The 24,055-nt window shown below is 48.0% G+C and overlaps 2 protein-coding genes across 8 annotated transcripts; both read left to right on the forward strand.

Annotated features, from left to right (window-relative positions):
* Nucleotides 1-270: 270 nt before the first annotated feature.
* LOC118788674 (hepatocyte growth factor-regulated tyrosine kinase substrate-like) lies at nucleotides 271-18,070 on the forward strand. Of its 7 annotated transcripts, none has more exons than XM_036544668.1 (21): nucleotides 271-372; nucleotides 2,725-2,809; nucleotides 3,441-3,516; nucleotides 4,070-4,162; nucleotides 6,250-6,373; nucleotides 7,384-7,436; nucleotides 7,570-7,638; nucleotides 8,014-8,138; nucleotides 8,328-8,430; nucleotides 9,000-9,098; nucleotides 9,365-9,460; nucleotides 10,200-10,238; nucleotides 10,918-11,088; nucleotides 11,246-11,459; nucleotides 11,955-12,127; nucleotides 13,074-13,214; nucleotides 14,099-14,282; nucleotides 15,068-15,201; nucleotides 15,663-15,758; nucleotides 15,946-16,032; nucleotides 16,438-18,070. In XM_036544668.1, the coding sequence occupies exons 1-21, from the start codon at nucleotides 336-338 to the stop codon at nucleotides 16,531-16,533; spliced, it is 2,295 nt and encodes a 764-aa protein (XP_036400561.1). In that variant the 5' UTR covers nucleotides 271-335; the 3' UTR covers nucleotides 16,534-18,070. The 7 variants fall into 7 exon arrangements, with proteins under 7 accessions (XP_036400561.1, XP_036400578.1, XP_036400586.1 ...); XM_036544685.1 differs by having other exon boundaries at nucleotides 11,249-11,459; XM_036544693.1 differs by having other exon boundaries at nucleotides 8,328-8,412.
* A 1,394-nt stretch (nucleotides 18,071-19,464) lies between these two features.
* Nucleotides 19,465-23,550, forward strand: LOC118788739 (39S ribosomal protein L12, mitochondrial-like). The gene is made up of 5 exons (XM_036544776.1): nucleotides 19,465-19,669; nucleotides 22,043-22,235; nucleotides 22,438-22,512; nucleotides 22,696-22,833; nucleotides 23,260-23,550. The coding sequence occupies exons 1-5, from the start codon at nucleotides 19,611-19,613 to the stop codon at nucleotides 23,374-23,376; spliced, it is 582 nt and encodes a 193-aa protein (XP_036400669.1). The 5' UTR covers nucleotides 19,465-19,610; the 3' UTR covers nucleotides 23,377-23,550.
* The last annotated feature ends 505 nt before the right edge of the window (nucleotides 23,551-24,055 follow it).

Genomic DNA, 24,055 nt, shown 5'->3' on the forward strand with positions numbered 1-24,055 from the left:
TCTTACATTGACCACTGTAACTACGTGGGGCTAGGAAGTGCGTGGTGGTAGTGTCCAAATACATGATAATATAAGATCACAATCATATGTAACGTAAGACACGCTAGGCGGAAAAGGAGTCAAAATGTGGCCATTTCGATTTACAAATGCGTTAATTATATCGCCTCTAGGGGGCGGTATCGATACTATTTACATACCAAATGTAGTCAACCAATGGAGCCATCACAGTAAACTCTATACTACAGGAAGCAGGAAGTTCCCACCAGAGAAAAAGAAAAGGTTTGGCTGTTTAGGCAGACGTCTCGCTACCAAATCCGTGAAATCTGTCAGCAATCATGGGTAAAGGAGGGGGTACATTTGAGAGACTACTGGGTAAGGCATATTTGTTTCTTTTAAAAGTGTATTGCTTAGACACGAAGCAGACAGCGCAGTGTTTTTTTCTGTGTGTTATTGTTATGGAAGTCACTGGGGCTCAGTACGGCTATTACGATTACATTGCATTGTCTGTGTGGAGGTCGATCGAGGCCTTGAAATCAACCGTCTGCCGCCGCCCGTCTGCTCGTATAGAAATATCGAGGTGTCGAGTCCAGACACATCGCATGATCTGGACAGGATGTACCGTCCAGTTACCTGGTTTTGCCGAGCCGATTTTCCCTAGCTTGCTAACCCGCTAATATTAGCTGAGGCACAACGTCAGTTGGATTGGTAGCTAGCTGATGTCAGCTTGCTAAGTCATAACACCTCGATCTAGTTAGCACCGGTAGCTAATGGTATATACCTTAATGCCTTCGTGTTTAAGACAGTGAGACTCCTAAATATGCCAACAGGCCCCTATTCAGTAACGTATTCAGCCAGTAACGTTAATTAATTAAAGTCGGTAACACTGTTGATTGGCGATTCTGTTCAGCACGTTAGCTAGCTTTCTTGCTAGCTAGCTAGGTAGCCATCCAGCAGTTTTAGCTGGATTCTACGTCAGTTGCCGAATCGATTACTAGATAATCGCTGGTTAACTACCTTGCCTTTTAAGTGTTCATCCCCAGCAAATGATCAGAAAACATTAACTGCCTTTATTTAGTGACAGCGCGGTGTTTAGCTAGTCACACAAGACTCAAAGAAGTCGAGGCTTGAGAACATCCTATATAATTGACGGCTGGAATATTTTTTTATGGTAAAATAAGTCAAGGTCACAGGTACGTGGTTAGATAGACTAAACCAGCGGCTGCCCGAATGCGGTTGATAACAGCGTAGCTGAAAACACATAGCCTAGACCAGTGTTTCTCAATCCTACTCCTGGAGCCCCCCTGTCCTGCATATCTTCTATCTACCCTTGCTCCAAACACACCTGATTGATATTAGTAAACATGCTCTTGATTAAATCAGGTGTGTTCAGCTAATCAAAAGTGCCACCGATGAGTTCAGTCAGGTAGGTAGAGCAGGGAAAGATGGAAACCGTGACCCCAGGAGCAGGATTGAGATTCAGTGGGCCCTAGACTGTCCATGTCGTAGGCTGGAGCGCAGAGGTAGTCAGGTGCTTACAGTTGATTATGTTTATAAATGATTCGCTGGTAGGTTTGTGATAACCTTGGTCCCACTCAGGGTCTCTCAGAGTTGGGGGACTTGTTTCGCTTGCCTCCAGGAATCAGTCATATTAGACCAATTCATCTTTTTTAGTCGCAGACGAAATGTTGTATTTTAACAGTGACAGGCTGCAGTGGCAAGGGTCAGGGCTGGTAACTGAAAGGTTTTTGGCTTGATCCTCCTCTGGGGTACTGCTGCTGCACCCTTGGTAGGATACTTCCCCCAGAATTACCTCAGTAAATATCCAGCTGTAGAAATGGATAACAATTGTAAAAAAAAAAATGTATCTTTTTGTAATTCGCCCTGGATTAGATATAATGTAAGACCTAACTCGGGGAAATTAGGAATTAGTTCAGTGATTAGCGAGCAACCAGACTTTGCCCCACCTTCCACAGACAGAGTAAACTTGTAGAGTGAGGGTTTCCACAGCTTCTGATAATGGCATCTCCTATTGTTCCCTGTATTCCCAACACCATTAGCAGCTCTGACGTCTCTTATTTCTTTTACTGCGGACATTCAAGTGTCTCTTTGATACTATTTCTTGTACTCATTACTTGATTGTGTAGTTATGTGTTATTGCGCTATGTTAGCGTCTCTACAAGAATTGAGCCACCCCTTTATTTACTTTGTAGGGTAGTATATTTCTTGTGCAAGAATTTCACTCTTAGTAGCAGCATGTGTTCTGTATGGATGTGATTGTGTTTCCATCAGAAAGATTTCATTGTTTCTGTTGTCAGTCTGATCAGGGTGCACTATACTAGCTTTTGTGCTATTTCCTGGTCTGTGGCGTGTTTGAAGGAAACCCTTTCAAAAGATGACTTCCTCCAGTGATTGTGTACTTAATCACATAACTGTCACCTTGCTGTACAGCTTGCTGACCACTTTGTTATGCTAGGATGCTGAAGTGAGTGTGGAAATTATGAGCAGTTGAAGATTTTTGATATATCATTCCTGTTTCCGCTTTGTTTGTCTGCACTTACTGAATGATGTATGTTCCATGATCGTGTACATATGTGTGTGTCCCCGTGAGTATGTATATTCACAGGGTAATATGTGTTTATAGGGTGCTATGATCAGAGTTTGTGCAGTCAGTGTGTGTGCATAAGTAAGTAAACTTAGTGATAAAGGGTGTCCTGTCTTCCTCAGATAAAGCCACAAGTCAGCTGCTGTTGGAGACAGACTGGGAGTCCATCCTGCAGATCTGTGACCTCATTCGCCAGGGAGATGCCCAGTGAGTGCCCTGCAGCTGCCCCAGTACTGCCCTGACTGCGAACCTCAACCTGACTGTGCTGATGACAGTGAACCCCATCCTGCCCATACCACAGACCATGTACCCCCTTCTGAATATATGCCTGGCAGTGAAAAGCTTAACATGCATACATTTAGTAATGCATTTGGAAATGGCACAATAAAGAAATGGTCAGACAGAAAGTTCCTTGTACAGGAAAGATCCCCCTCCTTTGTCCTGAAAACAACCGGTCCTCTGCGTTTGTGTGTGTGTGTCTGTGTGTGTGTGTGTGTGTGTCTGTGTGTGTGTGTGTGTGTGTGTGTCTGTGTGTGTGTGTGTGTGTGTGTGTGTGTCTGTGTCTGTGTGTGTGTGTGTGTGTGTGTGTGTGTGTGTGTGTGTGTGTGTGTGTGTGTCTGTGTGTGTGTGTGTGTGTGTGTGTGTGTGTGTGTCTGTGTGTGTGTTTGTGTGTATATATGTGCTTGCATGGTGAATAGAAGACCGGTCTTCTGCATATATGTACAGACATTGACCAGTCGTGGTAGAGCAGTTGATGAACAGGTTGCCTTATGCAGGTGGGAGTGATATGAGCTCTGTGTCCCACGCTGTCTCTGACATGTATCCACGCTTCCCTTAGGGCAAAGTATGCCATCGGCGCCATCAAGAAGAAGCTGAATGATAAGAACCCACATGTGGCCCTGTACGCACTGGAGGTGAGCCAGAGGTCAAGGGGCACTGGGCCGATCGTACTTAGACATGGTGCACTAAGCTCATTTACCACACAGTGAACTGTTACTTAGCTCTGTGCGGTAGTTCAGTCACAAGCACATTCACATTCACACACACACACACACACACACACACACACACACACACACACACACACATACACATAAATGCTTGGTTACTCCAGCATTGCTGCTGTGCACTTAGTTTGACACAACTCCTAATAAAGATCGCTAAGAACTTTTCACTGCATTAGACAGTGGGTAGTTACAGCCCTCACTCTCCTGGCCTTTTTACTCTGATTGACAGCTTTCAGAGCTCTTGGAGACTTTCTCAAGAAGCTTAATGTGCTCTCTGTCACAGGAATGAGGTGCTAAGTAAATGCGTTGTCTTAGATTTTAGTCTAGAGGAACAAGCTCCAGGGAGAGCTTGTTTACTGGGCCTGTAGGCTAGGGAAACACTCCTGGGAGAGTCGATTCACTCGACCTGAAGGCTAGGGGGAGTGGGGAAGCTGTGTTGTCATTGCCTGCGTTTTTGCAGGTCCTGGAGTCAGTGGTGAAAAACTGCGGCCAGACTGTCCACGATGAGGTGGCCAGCAAGCAGACTATGGAGGAGCTGAAGGACCTCCTCAAGGTGACTTTTCATTCCCATAGTCCTCTCTGTTCCTGCAGTTCTCTGCTTCCTCCTTCTCCTCTCTGTTTCTTGCTCATTGCCCTCTTCACCTTGTTCCTCCCTGTCTTCTCTTTTTTTCCCAAGAATCCTTGCTTTTCTTTCACTTTCCCCTCTTTTCAGCTCTTCCCTCTCCTCATAGGCCTTTTTGTTTGCAGTATTAGGGCGCTTAATCATTGGCTGAAACTGCTTATCTTGTCAAAGGAGGAAGGGGGAAGGCTGGTAATAACAGGACTAGGCCAGGTCCACCAGTGAGTGAGCAGGTGTGTGTTGTTGGTCCTGCCCTCTCAAGACTCCTTCTCCTGTGTGCGGTACACTATCTATGCTGTTGTTAAATGAGGAATCTAGAGTTTTGATAGTGCCTGTCTGTTAAATCTGCAACTGAATGACGATTGGCTGTAGCTGCTGCTGTTGTATAAACACAGCCCTATGTCTGCAGCTCATTGTAGCTGTGAGCACAGAGTTTGTCGCCGGATTGGCTGAGCCCTGGTCAGGTGACTCAGGGAGCTGGCTGTTTTGCTGGTGATGTCATCATCTCACATGATCATGCAGGGAGCTAGGCCAGTGGCTTAGGGGACTTCCTGCATCTGGCTTTCACAGGAACAAAACAGAGAGGGAGAGAGAGAGATTCGAAAACCAGCCTTCCACAGGTTTTAGCAAAGTCAGTCTTGTGAGCGTTGTCTTTCAGGGCGCATTAACAAATCTAAACTAGTTATTTAGTATGATTTACTAAAGGACAACATTTGAACAGGCGTGGAGAAAACTAGGTCAGTAAAACATTCATAACTGCTAGTGAGGGTGTTTATAGATACCCAAGTTTTCTGTTGCTTACAGATGATTCTGAACTTTGTTACCATACAGAACAGAGAAACCTGGTTCTTCTTTTTATATGTATATGTTCTTGGTTATTATTATGGTTATTTTTGATATTTGTGACTGCAGAGGCCATTTTCTTTACCTTACTGGTGTTCAGATACACACTGTGTATGTCATGACTGTCTTGTTCTGATTGTGTGACATTCACATTCTGCCTCAATGTCATGGAATTATTCTTTTTTGAGTTGAAGAGTAATTCTACTTTTAGAGATTTATATACTTTGGAGTATATGAATTTGTGTAGTGTTACAGTTTGTGTACCTTACAGTTGCTGTAGAATTGTTTATGGTAAAAGTCTGACTGTGATTACCCTGACTGTTCATTTTCACACAGTTAATCACAGAAATTTCTGGGACTTTCTCAAAACCACCAGATCAGTGCAAAACAGATCAACAATTCCTCTTTACAGACACCTGATAGAATTTGAAAATTCACACAATGGAAGCTGTTTTTTTATCTCTGTGGAAATGCATCTGAAAAATGCTGTGTCTCTGGTCTAGTGTCCCAATGGCGTAGGCTGCCTGTGTGTAAGGAGGCAGTGGAGCGGGTGTGGAGGTCAGGCAGTCTGGAGAGGGTGTGAGTCACACTGTTTCAATGGAGTTAAAGCAGCTGTGTGATTCATTGCCACTGTGTTTCCTTTAAGCAAGCGCACTTATCCAGGGCAAAATACAAAGGTTGCTTATTTCTTTTACTTGATATTTGTTGACACAGTTGAGGCTGAGTGCCGTACTGAACGGTACAGTGCCACTGATCTAGATGAGAATTGAGCCTGCAAACCCAAAATTTTTTTCTGTGTGGCCCACTGTGCCACACAGCCTTCATTGTGCCTATCAGCAAGCAGCGTGTGTGCTGTGCTGGTTATATCCAGTGAGAAGTGTGTCAGTAACACATTGGACCGTACTCGGGTGATGTAGCACGGATATGGAACTGTGTAAAACCACAAAGGTGTGGGTTTGAATGCAAGGTAGTGCACTGCTGTTGTAGCCATTAGCAAAGCACTTATTCTGAAGCAGTAAATATTCAACTGTATGTATATGTGAGACTATAAGCTGTGTAACTGTGAAAATGTGCATGCTAAACAGATAAAGGCTAATAGTAACATGCTAAGGTATGTGGTGGTGTGTGATCTCTGTGCTTGTGTCAGAGCTCAGTGTGTGCTGCCCTCTTCCTCTCAGAAGCAGACAGAACCGAACGTCAGAAACAAGATCTTGTACCTGATCCAGGCGTGGGCCCACGCCTTCCGCAACGAGCCCAAGTACAAAGTGGTGCAGGACACCTACCAGATCATGAAGGTGGAGGGTGAGTCCAGACTCTGTGTGTGCTGTTTATCCTGCTCTCTGTCTCTGCCCCTTTCTCTCTATATCTGTCTCCCTCCCTTCCCTCTCTTCTTCTTTCTCCCTCCCTCTGTTTTTCCCACCCGTCCCACTTTCTTCTTGCTCCTTCTCTTTTCTTCACGCTCCTCTGCCTCTCTCTTCACTCTGTCTTTCTCAGTTTAACATGAATCCCTGACTAGGCAGAGAAGCCAGTGCTGAATTCAGTGCGATTATTCCTGTCCGTCATTTTCGATTCGTTTAAGTCCTAGTTTCTTTTTGTTGTTGTGTCAGGTGTCCAGTATCTGATGTGGGTGGGAACCACCTATGAAAGCTTCCACACACAGTCACACTTCATAACGTATCCATTTAACAGAGTCTCATGGTGTTAATGTCTCCATGGAGCCTTGTCTTTTGCCAGAGAGCCAGCGGTGTGAAGGGAGACACAGACAGGTGGATGGAGAGCTTGGGACTTGTTTAGTGCATAGCTTCAGCTCCTCTGCTCCTTACTCCTGGCCTGGTCAAAGATGTTTTACATGTATGGGTGTGGGCCGTGTGTGCGTGCGTGTGCGTGCGTGTGCGTGCGTGTGCGTGCGTGTGTCTGTGTGTGTCTGTGTGTGTGTGTGTGTCTGTGTCTGTGTCTGTGTCTGTGTCTGTGTCTGTGTCTGTGTCTGTGTCTGTGTCTGTGTCTGTGTCTGTGTCTGTGTGTGTGTGTGTGTGTGTGTGTGTGTGTGTGTGTGTGTCTCTGTGTCTGTGTCTGTGTCTGTGTCTGTGTCTGTGTCTGTGTGCGTGCGTGTGCGCGTGCGTGTGTGCGTGCGTGCGTGTGTCTGTATGTCTCTGTGTGTGTCTGTGCGTGTGTGCGTGTGTGCGTGCGTGCGTGCGTGCGTGCGTGTGTCTGTGTGTGTCTGTGTGTGCGTGTGTCTGTGTCTGTGTGTGTCTGTGTGTGTGTGTGTGTGCGTGTCTGTGTCACTGATCCCCTTCTCTTGTCCACCTCTGCAGGGCATGCCTTCCCCGAGTTCAAGGAGAGCGACGCCATGTTTGCAGCTGAGAGGGTAAGCCCGCTGTCCCTCCCATAATCCTCTTCTGCCCACCATAACTATTGCCCAGGACTGTGCATTGCTTCTGACAGATAATGATCCAGTTACAATCTCTAATGTCTGTCTGTCTGTCTGTCTGTCTGTGCAGGCTCCTGATTGGGTGGATGCGGAGGAGTGTCACCGGTGCAGAGTGCAGTTTGGGGTCGTGACCCGAAAGGTAAGCACCCGTCACTAGAGCCGAGACACAGAGAAGGGAGGAGGGCGCTGGTGATGGACAGGACTGTTGTTTGCGTTGGTGATGCGTGCTTTTGTAGATCTCTACGAGCTATGGAGGGAATTATGTCAGGTTTGGGGATGCATGTAAGCGTATGCGTGTACTATTAACACTAGTCTCCCTGTGTGTGTGTGTGTGTGTGTGTGTGTGTACACAAATGACACTGGTATTCTTTCCCTCTGTTTGTGTGCATGCTAGTGATACTGGCAGTGTGTGAGTGAGAGTGTGAGTGAGAGTGTGAGTGTGAGTGTGTGAGAGAGAGTGTGTGAGAGAGAGTGTGTCAGTGTATGACTCTCACACCCCCTCTCCCTGTTGCAGCACCACTGCAGGGCGTGTGGCCAGATCTTCTGCGGGAAATGCTCCTCTAAGTACTCCACCATTCCCAAGTTCGGCATCGAGAAGGAAGTGCGCGTGTGTGAGCCCTGCTTCGAGTTCCTCAACAAGTGAGTGACACGTTTAATAGCCTGTAGCACGCCCAGTTTCCCAGCATTCATTGCAGTGTTGGGATTTACCATTTACATAATGCGATCACCAGGCAAGTATCACTAATATGCTGGTTCCCACTGCTCACAACCCCCTACTCCTTCAACCCCCCCTCTCCTCATGCCCGCTGCAATGTCTCTGTCCCACAGGAAGGCGGAAGGTAAACCGGCTGGCGCCGGCCCAGCAGAGCTGCCCCCAGAGTACCTGACCAGCCCGCTGTCCCAGCAGTCTCAGGTAGTGGTCGAAGGAACAGTAAGTACAGGCATTGCATCCCACTCCCTTGTCATCAGGCCTGACCATGTGTATCATGGGAAGTGTAGTGTTTTGCCACCCTGTCATGCCCAGGAAGTAATTTTCTCCTGAAGCCTGTAGGTTAGACACCATTCTTCCCCACACCGAGACGTGCAAAATGTCCTGAAATCCCCCACTCCCAACCCCCATAACCACCTTAAAGGACATGCTGTATTTCAGAAGGGGCTTGTACCAAATATAATAATGTTTCTTGGCCTCGCTTACTATATGTGTGTCATCCAGCCTTACCTGTGTAGGTCTGGTTAGGAGCACTGTGCTTAAGTAAGGTAAGTATGTATGGGCTGAGAGTAGGAGCATTGCTTGTTGGTTACTTTTCCCATATGTAATGAGTCAGGAGGGTGAAATGGGTGACACACCAGGCCTTTTTCATGTGTGTTATCTCAGTTTAAAGCACAGTGTGGTCAGCCCTGAGACACAGCAAGTAAAAGAGGCTAGCTGTTCAGGAGATGTTGGTTCTGTTCTGCTCCAACCCCTCTTAGGCTCCCAGGCTAACTGCCCTCTCTCCCCAGATGCCCCCTAAGAGGGACGAGGCGGCCCTGCAGGAGGAGGAGGAGCTACAGCTGGCCATCGCCCTATCACAGAGCGAGGCTGAGGAGAAGGAGAGAATGGTGAGGCTTGCATGCTCCCTCTCTCTCCCCTGTACCTCTCACTTGTCTCTTTTTCCTTTTCCCCGTCTCACTCTCTCTCCTCTACCTTTCTCTTCCTCTTTCCCTCCCATCTCTTGCTTTGTCTTGTCCATTCACACCTCAGTTCTAAGGGCATGCCCTATCCGAGTGTGTGTCAGTACCATATGGTAGTGTTCTCCTTCCACAGTCGGGAACTGTGTTGCAGTGTGTGTACGGTGGCGCGCTAAGCCCCATCCCTGTGTTTTCAGAGGCAGAAGACCTCGTACGCTTTGTATCCCAAAGCTGAGCCGACTCCAGTGACCTCATCAGCACCCCCTGTCAGCTCTCTCTACTCCTCTCCTGTGGTAAGACCCTGACTCTTCATACATCACCCAGCAACCAGAGTTTATCTTCATTTTTTGCTTCACCTTTAGAATTCTCTGCATGCTGGCATGAAATATAAAAGCTATGAGGAAAGACTCAAGTTACGTAACCTATTTAGACTTAGCAAGAGGAGACTTAGGGGTGATCTAATAGAGGTTTTTAAATTTATAAGAGGACTCAGTAAGTAAGTTAACTACAGTACAATTTTAAGGTGAGTTCAGTCTGGAGAACAAGTGGACATAAATGGAAACTAGTTAAGAGTAAGTTCCGCACTGATATAAGGAACTATTATTTTACACAAAGACTTATCAATACATGGAATAGGTTGCCAGGTCATGTAGTTGAGGCAGAGACCCTTGCTGTGTTCAAGTCCAGACTTGATGCAGTTTTGGATTCTCTTTAATTGTAATGGCGAGCTCAGTTGTGCTGAATGGCCTGTTCTCGTCATAATATGTTCTTATGTTCTTATGATACTCAACCCAAACTGCCTCAGTGCATGTCCAGCTATAGAAATGAGCGCAGTGTTAAATGCTTAATAGGTGCTCTGGATGAACATTACATCCTAGCAGATGTAATGTTAAACTTGATTGCCTGTTTGCCTATGGGATACAAAAGACATGGGAGATTTTAGGGCTCAGTCCATTATGGTGGCAGTCCTTAATACTGGAGGTGTGCACATTACAGAGAACCCCTCTGATGTCCTTTTTCTGTTTCTTCCAGAACTCCTCTGCGCCCCTGGCTGAAGATGTGGACCCAGAGGTAAGTCCTCTGCCGTTGTTCCGTCTCAATTCTGCCTGTGTTCTATCGGTGTTTCTTCCGAGTTCACCTGGTGATCTGTCTGCATTCTGTCTGTGTTCCTTTCTGCTGATCAGAAAGTACAGTACAGTATGATGAAGTACAGTGGGTGATTCTCATATATAAACAGTAAATATTCATTACCCTGTTGGGCCTGGTTGACCCACCGTTATGGTTACAGCAGGTGACACATGAGGTGTATTAGTGTGTTCCTCACAGCACAGGATCAGCCATTTTACCAGAGACTGCAGTGTTTTTTGACACACTGAAACTGATTTCTTTTCTCTGGTGTTAAATTTAGTAGTGTGTGTGGCTGTGTGTGGCCAAGAATGGCTGTTCTGGGCTTAATTTCAGGAACGTGGTTTAGCCGTGGTGACAAAGCGACAGCTTCTCTCTGGAATCACATTAGTGTTTTTACTTTAATTACAGTTGAGTAAGGAACAGATAGAGCATGTCCTTGTGGCATTGTGGCATAATGGCTTTGTTGTCACTGATACTGTTAGATGTGTATGTACTCTGGCCTTCAGTAAACCACTTGATTGGCTTGGTGATAAGACCATATTGTGGTGCAGAGTGACAGGTCACTCTGATACGGATGTAGGGTTTGGTTGCCAATGGATACGAGGATGCTGTCTCTTCCCAGCTGGCACGGTACCTGAACAGGACTTACTGGGAGAAGAAGCAGGATGAGGTCCGCCGGAGCCCCACCCCTTCTGCTCCTGCACCCGTCCCATTGGCCGAACCCCTGCCAGTCAGCCAGATCAGCCAGCCTGTGGAGAGCCAGGCCCCTGCCCAGCCAGTCAGCGTCGTGGAGGTACAGCGTGTTTGATTGGCTGTGGTCTCTTATGTGTCTCTGTGGCTCTCTCGCTGTGGCTGCCTGCCCATCTCTTTTTGATTGGCTGTGGCCCCGTGCACGTCTGAGTTTGATTGGCTGTGGCCTCCTTGAGTGACAGTGCCCCTCTGCCCCCCAGCAGCAGTACCAGAATGGGGAGTCGGAGGAGAACCACGAGCAGTTCCTGAAGGCGCTGCAGAACGCCGTCACCACCTTCCTGAACCGCATGAAGAGCAACCACATGCGCGGCCGCAGCATCACCAACGACAGCGCCGTGCTCTCGCTCTTCCAGTCCATCAACAACATGCACCCGCAGCTGCTGGAGCTGCTCAACCAGCTGGACGAGAAGCGCCGTGAGGGTCGCCCCAAAATGCACACGCCCCTCTCCATCGCCCACCCGACACCCTCACCCTCATACCCCACAAACCTGACACCCTCACCCTACCCCTCTGATCACACACCCTCATCTCTGTGGCATGCATGCCTTATCTTTAAAAGTCTCATGCCACACACAGTTACCTCAAAAATCACATCCCTATGAGACCCACATACCCTCAAACTTGTACCACAGACGCGTGTGCACACACACACACACACACACACACACACACACACACACCTTATTTTTAAAAGTCTCTTGCCACATACCTTCAACACATACCTTATACAGCATGCATACTCTCACTACAGAAATCCGACACAATCTTGACCCTTGACCCTTTTAACCAGGATGTATCCTCAGTCATAAACTCATCACACGCTCTCCTCCCCAAGAGGGGTGCCATTATGCTGTAGTGAGATCCAGAGACGTCAAACAGGCTCATCGGTCAATCTCTGTGCGTTGACAGTGTACTATGAGGGGCTGCAGGACAAGCTGGCGCAGGTTCGAGACGCGCGTGCGGCCCTGAACGCCCTGAGGGACGAGCACCGCGAGAAGCTGAGGCAGGCGGCCGAGGAGGCGGAGCGCCAGAGGCAGATCCAGCTGGCGCAGAAACTGGAGATCATGAGGCAGAAGAAGCAGGTGAGGCTCGGGAGCTGCTGGGCCTGGGACTGACCCACTCCCCACACATTTTCCCCCTGAGACTGACCCACTCCCCACACATTTTCCCCCTGAGACTGACCCACTCCCCACACATTTTCCCCCCTGAGACTGACCCACTCCCCACACATTTTCCCCCTGAGAGTGACTCACTCCCTACACATTTTCCCCCTGAGACTGACCCACTCCCCACACATTTTCCCCCTGAGACTGACCCACTCCCCACACATTTTCCCCCTGAGAGTGACTCACTCCCTACACCTGTTCAGCCTGACAATGACTGACTCCTCACACCTGCTCCCCCGTACACTGACTGACTCCCCATATGTTCCCCATGAGACTGACCCACTCCCCACACATTTCCCCCCCTGACACTGACCCACTTCCCACACGTTTTTCCCCCTGAAACTGACCCACTCCCCACACATTTTTCCCCTGAGACTGACTCACTCCCTGCACCTGTTCAGCCTGACACTGACTGACTCCCCATATGTGTTCCCCATGATACTGACCCACTCCCCATAGCTGCTCCCTTTGAAATTGATCGACTCCCACTGAGAGAGATCCCCCATACATGCTCTTCTTAAGAGTGTGGATCTTTGATGGGGTAATCTTTATTATGGGATATCTGAGGTGTTTGGTGTATATATAATAGGATGTGCAATGATGTTTGGTGCAGTATATTATGGGATGTGTAATGATGTTGGTTGGGTATATTGTGGGATGTGCAGGGATGTTTGGTTGCATGTATTATGGGATGTGCAGGGATATTTGGTTGCGCATATTATGGAATGTGTAGGGATATTGGACGGGGTATATTATGGGATGTGCTGGGATATTTAGTGGGGTACATTCTCAGTGGCGCAGCGGTGCTCACTGGGAACACTGCTGAGCCTGTTGTGGGGTGCACTCCGCGCCTCTGCTGCAGGAGTACCTGGAGATGCAGAGGCAGCTGGCCATCCAGAGACTGCAGGAGCAGGAGAAGGAGAGGCAGCTCAGGCTGGAGCAGCAGAAGCACACCATCCAGATGAGGGCGCAGATGCCGGCCTTCTCCCTGCCCTACGCTCAGGTAAACCAGCCCTTAACCTGCCCTACGCTCAGGTAAACCTGCCCTTAACCTGCCCTACGCTCAGGTAAACCTACCCTTAACCTGCCCTACGCTCAGGTAAACCAGCCCTTAACCTGCCCTACGCTCAGGTAAACCTACCCTTAACCTGCCCTACGCTCAGGTAAACCTGCCCTTAACCTGCCCTACGCTCAGGTAAACCAGCCCTTAACCTGCCCTACGCTCAGGTAAACCAGCCCTTAACCTGCCCTACGCTCAGGTAAACCTGCCCTTAACCTGCCCTACGCACAGGTAAACCAACCCTTAACCTGCCCTACGCTCAGGTAAACCAGCCCTTAACCTGCCCCACGCACAGGTAAACCAGCCCTTAACCTGCCCTACGCTCAGGTAAACCAGCCCTTAACCTGCCTTATGCACAGGTAAACCTGCCCTTAACCTGCCCTACGCTCAGGTAAACCTGCCCTTAACCTGCCCTACGCTCAGGCAAACCAGCCCTTAACCTGCCCCATGCTCAGGTAAACCTGCCCTTAACCTGCCTCACGCTCAGGTAAACCAGCCCTTAACCTGCTTTATGCACAGGTAAACCAGCCCTTAACCTGCATTATGCACAGGTAAACCTGAGAGGTTGGCTGCTCCAACCCTGGGATGTGGGCTGCAGATGCCTGCCCCAGTCTGCCACAGCTTTGGAATCGTCACAGCCCTTACAGTCAAAGGAGAATTTCTGCCATACTGCCGCTGAGGGCTGTGTGGGACTGATGCAGTGTGCCTCACATCGCTCAGATCACAGCTGTTTGTCCAACAGACTGCAGAGTGCAGCCCGTGTAAGTGTGCGCGCAATCCTGCCATCAGTCGCGTTTCTCACGCATGTTTCCCCCCCTGTGATGCAGATGCAGTCCCTGCCCCCCAATGTTGCCGGGGGGGTTGTGTACCAGCCCGCGGGCCCCCCCAGTTACCCCGGCACCTTCAGCCCCTCGGGCTCAGTGGAGGGGTCACCCATGCACACGGTCTACATGAGCCAGCCGGGCCAGACCGGCACCGGGCCCTACCAGGCCCCGCCTGTCTCTGCCACAGGTGAGCTGGCAGGCCTCTGGGCCCTGCCAGTAAGGAGGGGTGTGGGTGTGGATGTGGGTGGGGGTATCAGGCCTTTGCATTTTTTTTCACAGTGAGGTTTACATTACACCAGTTGTGTGTTGGTTGAAGTAATTAGTTTTAAACAAATGTTTAAGATGTCAAGTGCGTTTGACAGTTACTGATTAGCCCAGGTTTCTTGTCTAAATGTGTGATTGTTCCTATCAATACATGTTTGCACTTGTTCTCATCAGAACTAACATTATTGGTTTGGTGTTAGTTTATGGGATTGTCCTGTTTTCAGTAACAAATGTAACTGGTGGTAAAGATGCCAGGAACCCTTAATGTTAAAGGTCACGTGTGTCTGTGAGGTAAAGAAATTCACGAGGAAGTAGGTAAGCTGATATTCCACCCATCCGCTCTCTACCTCTCATGATCCAGTCAAATAGGCAGCTGTGTCAGCAAACCCCCAGTGGTCCTGACTGCAGTTTCAGCTGTGCCGCTGAAGTGACAGCTTGACCCACTTAAGTGTGTGCGTGAGAAAAGGGTAACGCTTAAAGAAACATTTCAGTTGAATCTGAAACCAAATGGAATGTACATGGTGGGCCACTGAGCTTAGGCTGTACAGGCCATTTACATAAGATCACATCACCTCTACACTGTGATCAGTTCACTGTGAGGTGAGGTAGTGGTTGAGCGGGCAGTGCTCTGGGTTAGATAAGGCAGAGACTGGCTGGAAATGATGTGTGAGAGTGACGTGGCACACTGTCAACCCCCCTTCCTTCCAGACCCCAGCATGGTGAACGCCTACATGTACCAGGCCGCAGGCTCCACCGGGCAGCCCGCCGTCCCCGGCCAGGCCGTGCCCACCACCAGCCCCGCCTACTCCAGCTACCAGCCCACACCCACGCAGGGCTACCAGGTAACGCTGTGCAGGGGAGAAAGTCTGCGGGTGGCCACCAGGCTTTTTGATTGCATGCGAAAATAAAGAGTCGTTTGGTTGGCTACAGTGATAGTTTTTGAAATCACTGATGTCTTTTTTTATGGCTGGGACTTTAAGACATTTTAAAACCAGGTTCTGGCAGTGTTGCATCACCCTGTCCCTGTGTAAAGCACTGTGGTTCATGCTAGCTTTTATTACTGAAGCGGCCGATTCCGTCAAGGACCCTCGAAAGACATGTGTCTGTGCAACGTTAAAAGCCGGGGTGGTTAGTAATGGTCTCATAATTATGCAACCTTGAAAAATCTTTCACTCTCTTTATCTGTTCCCACCACCCCCATCTCTCTCTCTCTCTCTCTCTCTCTCTCTCTCTCTCTCTCTCTCTCTCTCTCTCTCTCTCTCTCACACTCTCTCTCTCTCTCTCTCTCTCTCTCTCCACACAGAGTGCAGTATCCCAAGCTCAGACCATCCCCCCCATGTCCCAGGCGGCCCCCACCAATGGCATGGGTTACATGGGCTACCAGCCCTACAACATGCAGGTCAGCTGTGTAGCATTGCTCATATTTATTCAGTTTATCCATAGGAGGGAGGTCAGCTGTTTAATATTACATTGGACCAGCAGTACTGTGACATACAGGTTAGCTGTGTAGCAGTGTTGAGAGGAGGCTACCTGACCCTTTGACATACCTCATTTCTGACCCCACCCTCAACGTCTCTCTCTCCCAGAACATGATGTCAGCGCTGCCTGGTCAGGACCCAAACATGGCCGCCCAGCAGCCCTACCTGCCGGGACAGCAGCCGATGTACCAGCAGGTGAGGCTGGCAGGCTCTCTCCCTTGATTTTTCACAGTCCCTCACTCTCTGTCATCTCTGTCTGCATCAGTCTGTGAACCAGCATGCAAGTCTCATCTCTCTCATCTCTTCCCCTCTTGCCACTTCTCTTTGCATCAGGGAGGTTGTCCACTTTCTCTTTCTCTGCCCTCCTCTTTTCATTATCTTGTCAAGACCCTTTCTCTCTTTCTACTTGCATGCAACATTTTAGCTTTTTCTCATTTTAGCCACCTTGAGGTTTTTTTTTTCCTTTACATCTCACGTACGTGTGAAGGTTGTTACTCAGAGCTGTCTGTACGGTCTACTTGTTCGTACTGTGACAAGGGTTTGGTCCTAAGACTGCCAGTAGACTCGCGTCAGCTGATGTCTTGTTCTTCTTGTGTGTAGATGGCTCCCCCTGGTGGCCCTCAGCAGCAGGTGCAGCAGCAGCAACCGCAGGCACCACCAGGCAGCAGCGAGGCTCAGCTGATCTCTTTCGACTGACCACGTACTTCTGCTGCCCTCCTCCATCCACCAGGGTCCAAAACACTACACCCGCATAACAACACCCCCCCTCCCAGGCCTGAGTGTGCGGTCCTCCCCCCTAGCAACCCTCCGCCCTCTCCCACCCTAGACTGAGTGTCCATGGTCAACATGGATCAAATGGACAGACAGTGCTGGCTTGTTACTGTCCCAGAGATCACACAAAGATCAAGGAGAGATCATACCTCCTCTGGTGGGTGTGGTCCCTCTTATCCTGTCCCTCTGTGCACACCTTGAGGTTCAGAGGGCAGGGAAAGGGCGTGGCGTGGTGGGGTGGGGCAGGGCGGTGTCAGCACACCTCAAACCCCCATTAAAGTCGCTTGGCGCTCTCGTCCATATACATGTAGTGTTTCCTCATGAAGAGAAAGCAGAAGCTTAAATAGTCTTGGTATGAAACAAGTAAATAAAATGTAAGCAAACGCATAAAAAGACGAGACTAAACTATGGTGTTTCATATTTTTTGCTCATATTTTTCTAAAGCCTGTCTAATTGCATGCGTATCGGATCTAGAAGAGGAATTGGGTGTGGCAGCTTCCTTTGAATATACTTGCCTCTGATTGGATGAAATCGTATTGTAAATCACAGTAGAGGGGCTGGCTCTGGGAAGAAGGCAGTGTCAGTGGCAGGGCCTGAGAGGTATATCCACCAATCAGCACCCTCCACTCATCTTTAAAGAATTCTGGTAATCCCAGCATTCCATCACAGTTATGCTGTTTCCATTCTAAGATGGTTGAAAGAGTTTGCATTTTTGATAACTGTCTAACTACTCCCAACATTTGCAGCTCTGAAATGGTAAATACACCGCCTCTGTGCCTTAATGACTCACAGTAGGGCACCCCGGCAGCGCAATTTTCCATCTTAAAGCCTCTGGTAAGAAGTCATGTGAACTTGATTACAGCACTTTGTCCTTTAATGGGTTTATGAATCTGGGCTGCAGGATCATTTTACTTTCATCACATGCAGGTTCATCTGGCAGTGATCTGTGGTCATCATAGGACGTGATTTGGTGCCACTTCTTCCATGATTCCTACAGTAGTGTAAAGCAATACGGAGTAAAGCAAAGGTTGCTTTTGATTGTCCAAGTGACATAGTCTCAAAGGACTTCACCCTTTCCTGTAGCTGTGCCGGTACTGTATACAGTAAAAGGCATCCCTCTCCACTCTTTGGAACTACAGTGTCTCAGCTGTTAACAGTGAGCAAACAATTAAATTACAGTAACATGGGACAAAATTCAACAAAGAAGAACTGGATCAATTGTGGAGACGAGAGTGGGAACAGTGTCCAGCACTGCCACTGCTGTTTAAGGTCTCGTTTGCATTTTAGTGAAACCCCCTCTAACAAAATAAGGGTCAAGTCTGAGGTGGCATTGGAGGGAACGGTATTCAGCATGTCTATAATAAATGTGCACACCCAGTGGTCTCTGTAACTTACTCCATTTGTGGACATTTTTTCATCATACTGATCTGTCTGACTTTGAAAAAAATATATTTAATAAATATCCTGGTCTTTGATTGTCTTTGAAGTTGTCATGGTCTTCATTTGATCAAAATTGACAGAGTGAAAGGTATTTCAGATGATATGGAAAGATAAGATGATTATGGGATGTATGTCTATGTATAGAATATTATCTGATGCTTTATGTTGTGAATCTATTATATGGTTTATAAACACAAGCATTTCGTAGTGTAATTCTGTTCGCCCGGGCAGACTGTGTTTACCTTTATTACTTTATTACTTCATGCATAGCAACCACAGATGCATTAGCTAACACAGGGTTAGTAACGGTGCTGGTGCTACTTTTATGATCACGGTTACTAGCGCATGCAGACAATGTCATCTTTCAAGACTGGTTTGGACATGAGTGGATGTTTGCCATTTTGCAAGATGTGCCACTTCATCTAAAGACAAGGGTGATTTGCCCTTTTGTATGAACAGCTATTTTACGCGCTCTCTCTAATCGAACCAACACCTGAGTTGGGAGCAACTCAGCCAATGTCGGGTCTCCAGTATGATTTGGGCTATATTGCTATCAGGCATCTTAACACCGAAAGTTTTAGTGGGGAAAAGACCAGAATGGTTGACATGCTCATACACATTAAATAAATTAAATGAATGCACATGAAATGAGGATTGTTCTGGTTCTCTTGTTCAATTTTCAACAGGTTCAACTGCAGCGCACACACGCGCGGCTGATGCGCTGTGATTTCATTTTTAACGTCATTTCCGATAGGATAAATAATGAACAATGGCGGTATGATGGCTAAATAACAAGAATAATAATAATATGATGATGACGACAAATAACCGATGATATGCATTTTAAATTGAGCATAAAAGTCACCACGGTACTGAAATTTTATTCCAAATTAATTATTTGCAATGACGTTGCTACTGAGTTGGTCAGAAGAACCATTGCATTACACTGGGTTACGTTCATTTAGCAGAAGCGCTTCTCCAGAGCGACTTCCAGCACAAAAGAACAGAAGAGAAGCTACTTCCCGTCATACGCTGAAAGCAGCCCTACATTCCCGAACGTGTATTTTTGTCAAAGGGGTATCTTAATCAGATTTTCATAAACTGAAATGGCCAGCACCAGAGGGTTGAGCCTTAACGATCAGGTTGGCCCTCCACTGGCAATAACGCCAGATAGTGTTGATATGATAAGTTTTATTGTAACGGAGCATTTTATTGTAAGGAAGCCACAGCTACAATAAACAGCAAAAATGATGAAGACACTTACAATGACTTCTGCAATCATACAGTCGTATATTTTTACAACCACAATGTAAAACACCGCCTTAAGAGCATTTTTAGATTTTAAGGTACTGCACCTTTAATCCCACGACCGCCGCCACTGCGATTGTTAATAAAGTTGGATTTTGAAGTGTTCGCGGCGCATTGTGGGTAGGTCAGAGCGAGAAACTGGGGAAAGACATGTGCTGTGCAAGTGTCAGACCGACTGACTGAGAGGGAGACAGAAACGGACCAGGGGGTTACGAACACCGGAACAGACAGGTTACGAACCTGACAGTAGTGACATGTACTGCACTCGGCGCTGCATCAGGACCGCGCTGCGGATCGCAGCAAAGACGCACCGGTAAGCCTTGGAGTGAGCCGGCGGTGACATAACGGAACCCCCCTACCGCACTGTTCTGTAACCACACTTCAGAGAGGATTCAAGGGCGAATGAATAAAGGTCTAATTTTGCTTCTGTGCAAAGGAGTTAGCAGCACATTACCGTGGAATGATACCGGCTATTGGTTTAACACTGAAATGGTGACTGTAAATTCCCATGGGAGCAATGGTTTCATCATGAAATCCTGAAGAACTGTACCTGATGGCTAGCTAGCCAGCTAGTTGGCTTTCTGGCTGAGGTGTTGTGAGGTTACAGTAGCTAAAAGTAGACCGGTGTCTAACGTTGTCTGGTTTGCTAATAATCCTAACTACTCTGGGGTACTTTAAAATCGATACATCCTCGTAGGGATCCTAGATGCCACGTAGCTAGCAAAGTAGTTAGCAGTCAGGGTCGTTTATGGTCGTTACGCCGAGTACACCTTGCCTTACATACAGGATTTCCCGGAGCTATGATGCGTTTCTTGGGCACCAAAACCGGCTCTCAGTTGCTCAGTTATCGCCCAGAGACCTTGGTGTTAATATTGGTAAGAGCAGAGCCTGCTAACATTGTAGCTGTTAAGGACAGAATGATTTAACTGACGAGCTACAGCCCACAAAGGGCTCAGATATGCCGATGTGCAAGCTAAGGAGCAGACACCAAAACGAAACCCGGCAATGCAGGCTGTTCAGCGGTGTGATCTTTGGAACGGGGACAGTGATATCATAATTAATCGAAGCTAGCCAAAATGTAGCTGAAGAACACCCTGTGGCTATAGGCAGAAATGAATGATAGTAGATCTACAGGTGAATTGCTTGTGGACAGCAGGATGGAGCTAGTTCTGTTCTGTAACACTGTCTCTGTATAGAATTTTGTGAGTAGCAGGATGGGTCTACAGTAGTTCAAGATGTCGTTTCTGTTACATTAAACACTAAAATGACATTATGGTATTAACACATTAAAAGCAAAGATACTTGGTGTTCTGTACCACAGTGTCCTTGAAGTGGAACTGTATGCAGGCAAAACAGCTAATGAACACACCACTAATTCAACCATGGTGTCCATAAACCCTGATGTCCCTGTGTCTCTGATGTGAATCCCTGGCTTCTGATTGCACACACTGAAGCATCTCACTCTACAGTGGTATTTTTAGGTATCTTGCACCAACAAGAGTTTCTCCCTTTTTTTTGGGCCAAATTCAGGCAGGAGTGCGATATAGTGGTAAGGAATAGGGTTTGTCACACATTGGTTGCTAATTTCCAACCCAGGAGGTACCAACCCAAATATTATTAATGGACAATATTGTAAAGACACAACTTGTTCGAAAAATAGTAAGCAATGTTAAGTCACTCTTGATGAGCAAATGCTCTTATCCAAATTTAATGTGATATTCATTCGATTTTGCTCCCAAGAACTCTTAGATCTGTAAAAACCCTCAGCGGCTGATGGATCATTTGATCCGGACCAGTTTCCACAGACGTGGCAGGGCTGTTTGTCTGTGTGCGGTCAGAGTGTGAGGTCTGTACAACGCTGACCCGCACTCGCTCCCTCTGTCCTTCTCTCACCTCACGCCCCCTCATCGACCTCATGGCCTCAGCCACCAGACCCGCCCTCACACACATGCGCTTGGAGCAAAGTGAGCAGCATGACAGAGCTGCTTTAGGTGGGACTAGATTAATACCAGCTCGCCGGTGTGCTGGACTGGAGATTACTAATAATATGGATAGAAGTACTAATGTCTTTTACTTGTAGTGAGTGTTTCTCACTGTTAAAAGCACTGTAGACTGTGTAAAATAGGGATTACCAGCATGCAGAAGTAGATGTACCACACAAGGAATGTGCAAAACATAAACCGTGACGAATTACAGAAATATCGGTGCCCTAAAACAGGTTACAATTTAGAGTAAGAAAATACATAGACGTAAAAGGAACGTATTTGTCATTAAAATGGTAAAAAAAGTAAGCAGATAAAATGTTGGCTGAGCTGCCCCTGCAGTGTATTTCTGTGGGTCGATGGACACCTCAGGTTTCACTCACAGCCTGCTCAGTGCTGGAGGCCTTGTGGTGCAGCTCAGTTTGAAGGAGTCCACTTTCAGTGGCCAGTGACGATTACCAGGGTAACACCTTAGGCTGTTAACAAACACAGGAGCAGTATTCCTGGGGAGTTCCTCTTCCTCCTCCTCCTCCTCATTGTCACCAGGGCCATCATTTATCTGATGGGGGCCTGATGTGATGGTAAGAGGTTGCAGGCTTGAATACAGTCCACGGATATAGCCATATCCTTACGTCTGGTCGTTGTCACTGTGGTGATTGCGGTGATGATGATGATGAAGGTAATGTCCGCCATTGTCCCGCCAGGCAGGACCTGAGAGTGCCCACACTCTGTGGCCTGAGGGCGTTGAAGACCAGCTCCGCCTGCCCGTCCGACACCATCGCCGCCCCGCCATTGGACGGCGCGCCAAAGCATTACTCCCCCAAAATCCAGCAGCTGGTCAACGACATCGCGAGCCTCACACTGCTGGAGGTGTCCGACCTCAACGAGCTGCTCAAGGTAGGAGTGGGCGGGGCTAGGCGTTAGGCGGTCCAACATCTGTATGCCTTACATTTGAGATTGGGGTTCTACGGCAGCTCTGCTTTAGTCTGTGAAGGCGGAATACTATCACTTTGCCTGTGTCTAGCATCCTGAGCTTTCCTTCCGAGGGTTGGTGGATGTGCCCTTGGTCACCCGTATCTCTGCTCTCTCCCCCCCCCAGAAAACGCTGAATATCCAGGATGTGGGCATGATGCCCACGGGAGCTGTGGCAGCGGCGGCCCCACCTGCAGCCCAGGTGAGACTCCGCCCATGTGTCTGAGGCAAGCCAGCACCTGCTGGTCTGTGCTGCTTTCGCTGGAGGAATATATCTGTGTGAGAGCTCAGTCAGAATGACTGAGCATGAGTGTTGTGTGTACAGCTTCTCTCTTGACCTTTGTGTTGTGCCTGACATCTCTTCTCTGTGTGTGTGTGTGTGTAGGCAGCGGAAGAAGACGTGGGCCCAGTGAAGAAAGAGAAGACCCACTTCACAGTGAAACTGACAGAGCTAAAAGCAGCTGAAAAAGTTAAACTGATCAAGGAGGTGAAGAACTGCATCCAGGGCTTAAACCTTGTGCAGGTATGCCAACAGTCTGTGTGTGTGTGTGTGTGTGTGTGTGTGTGCGCGCGCGCGCGCGCCCGTGTCTGTGTACTCTGCATGAGTGGTTGTATGTACGTGTATGTGTGCATGTGTATATGTACATGCATACATATTTTTGAATGTCTGTGTCCTGGTCCTTGCCATGATGTTGTAATTGATACTTGGTGCTCAGTTGGTTTGGACTAGGGTCTTGTGAGATGCTGGTTTAAACTGCATTTTCCCCAGGTCAAGCGTGAACAATATCTACTGTAGTATTATTGTCCATATCTACACATCTTTAGTAATGCAAGGCTTTAATTTTGCATTACGTGTTACACGCCAGGCCTCTCGGGGTGCAGATGCTAGGCGGCTGTGCTGAAATGTAAATGAGATGATTTGTGGCACACCCCCCCCCCCCCCCGACAGGCTAAGAAGCTGGTGGAGTCGCTACCGCAGGAGATCCGAGCGAACGTGGCCAAAGAAGAGGCAGAGAAGCTGAAGGCGGCGCTGGAAGCAGCGGGGGGCACAGTCGTACTGGAATAGATAACATCCTCACCCTGTTTGTCTGGTTGTTTTGGTCATTTTTTTATTATTATTTACCTCCTCATTTTTTTTCTTTTTTTTACACAGTGGAAGGTTCATGTAATTGTAATAGAATTGTCCTTTGGTGCCACTCGCTCTGCGGGCCGTCTGAGGCAGGCGGGGGGGGGGGGGGGGGGGGGCAGGGGGGATCAGGCGGGGGGCTCACAAACTTACAGACTGAACTCGCACGGCTCAGAGCCTGACCCGTCATCCCCCAGGGGTCTGTCTGTCCATCTGTCTGTCTAACACCTGTGGTCACTGGGCTGGAGGCGTGTCTGTCCTCAGCTGCTGTGTCTGTCCGTCCGTCTGTCCTGGATGAGGAAGACGGTTACCATTGCCTTTGCCTTTGCCTGTGGTGAAATAAAAACTGATTTAGACACAAGAAGGGACTGGAACTGTTTGTGAGAGAGAAGGGTCATTATTATGTACTGTTTCTTGGGAAGACAGGTTGCACTGTCCATACGACAAAGATGAATCAACTTAGAAAAATGTCAAGATCTTCAAAGAAATGCCAGCTTGTGTAGAAGTAGTACTCTGTAATTATACTTTTCTTAAGGGTGCAGTACCTGAAGTGTCTGTTGGGGGCAGCAGAGAGCAGGGGAATTCTGAGTCACCATGATCTTGCAGATTTAGGTGTTAT

The sequence above is a fragment of the Megalops cyprinoides genome, chromosome 1 (assembly GCF_013368585.1).
Source record: "Megalops cyprinoides isolate fMegCyp1 chromosome 1, fMegCyp1.pri, whole genome shotgun sequence".
In the NCBI taxonomy this organism is placed as follows: domain Eukaryota; kingdom Metazoa; phylum Chordata; class Actinopteri; order Elopiformes; family Megalopidae; genus Megalops; species Megalops cyprinoides.

What these genes read in the sequence shown, in the direction of transcription:
- LOC118788674 (XM_036544668.1), top strand. Translation starts at nt 336, where the DNA reads ATGGGTAAAGGAGGGGGTACATTTGAGAGACTACTGG. An exon ending in CCATGTTTGCAGCTGAGAGG is followed by an intron (nt 7,437 to 7,569) that starts GTAAGCCCGCTG and finishes CTGTCTGTGCAG; the next exon opens with GCTCCTGATTGGGTGGATGC. An exon ending in ACCAGCCCTACAACATGCAG is followed by an intron (nt 15,759 to 15,945) that starts GTCAGCTGTGTA and finishes TCTCTCTCCCAG; the next exon opens with AACATGATGTCAGCGCTGCC.
- LOC118788739 (XM_036544776.1), top strand. Translation starts at nt 19,611, where the DNA reads ATGTACTGCACTCGGCGCTGCATCAGGACCGCGCTGCGGATCGCAGCA. An exon ending in ATCGCAGCAAAGACGCACCG is followed by an intron (nt 19,670 to 22,042) that starts GTAAGCCTTGGA and finishes TTGTCCCGCCAG; the next exon opens with GCAGGACCTGAGAGTGCCCA. An exon ending in ACCTCAACGAGCTGCTCAAG is followed by an intron (nt 22,236 to 22,437) that starts GTAGGAGTGGGC and finishes TCCCCCCCCCAG; the next exon opens with AAAACGCTGAATATCCAGGA.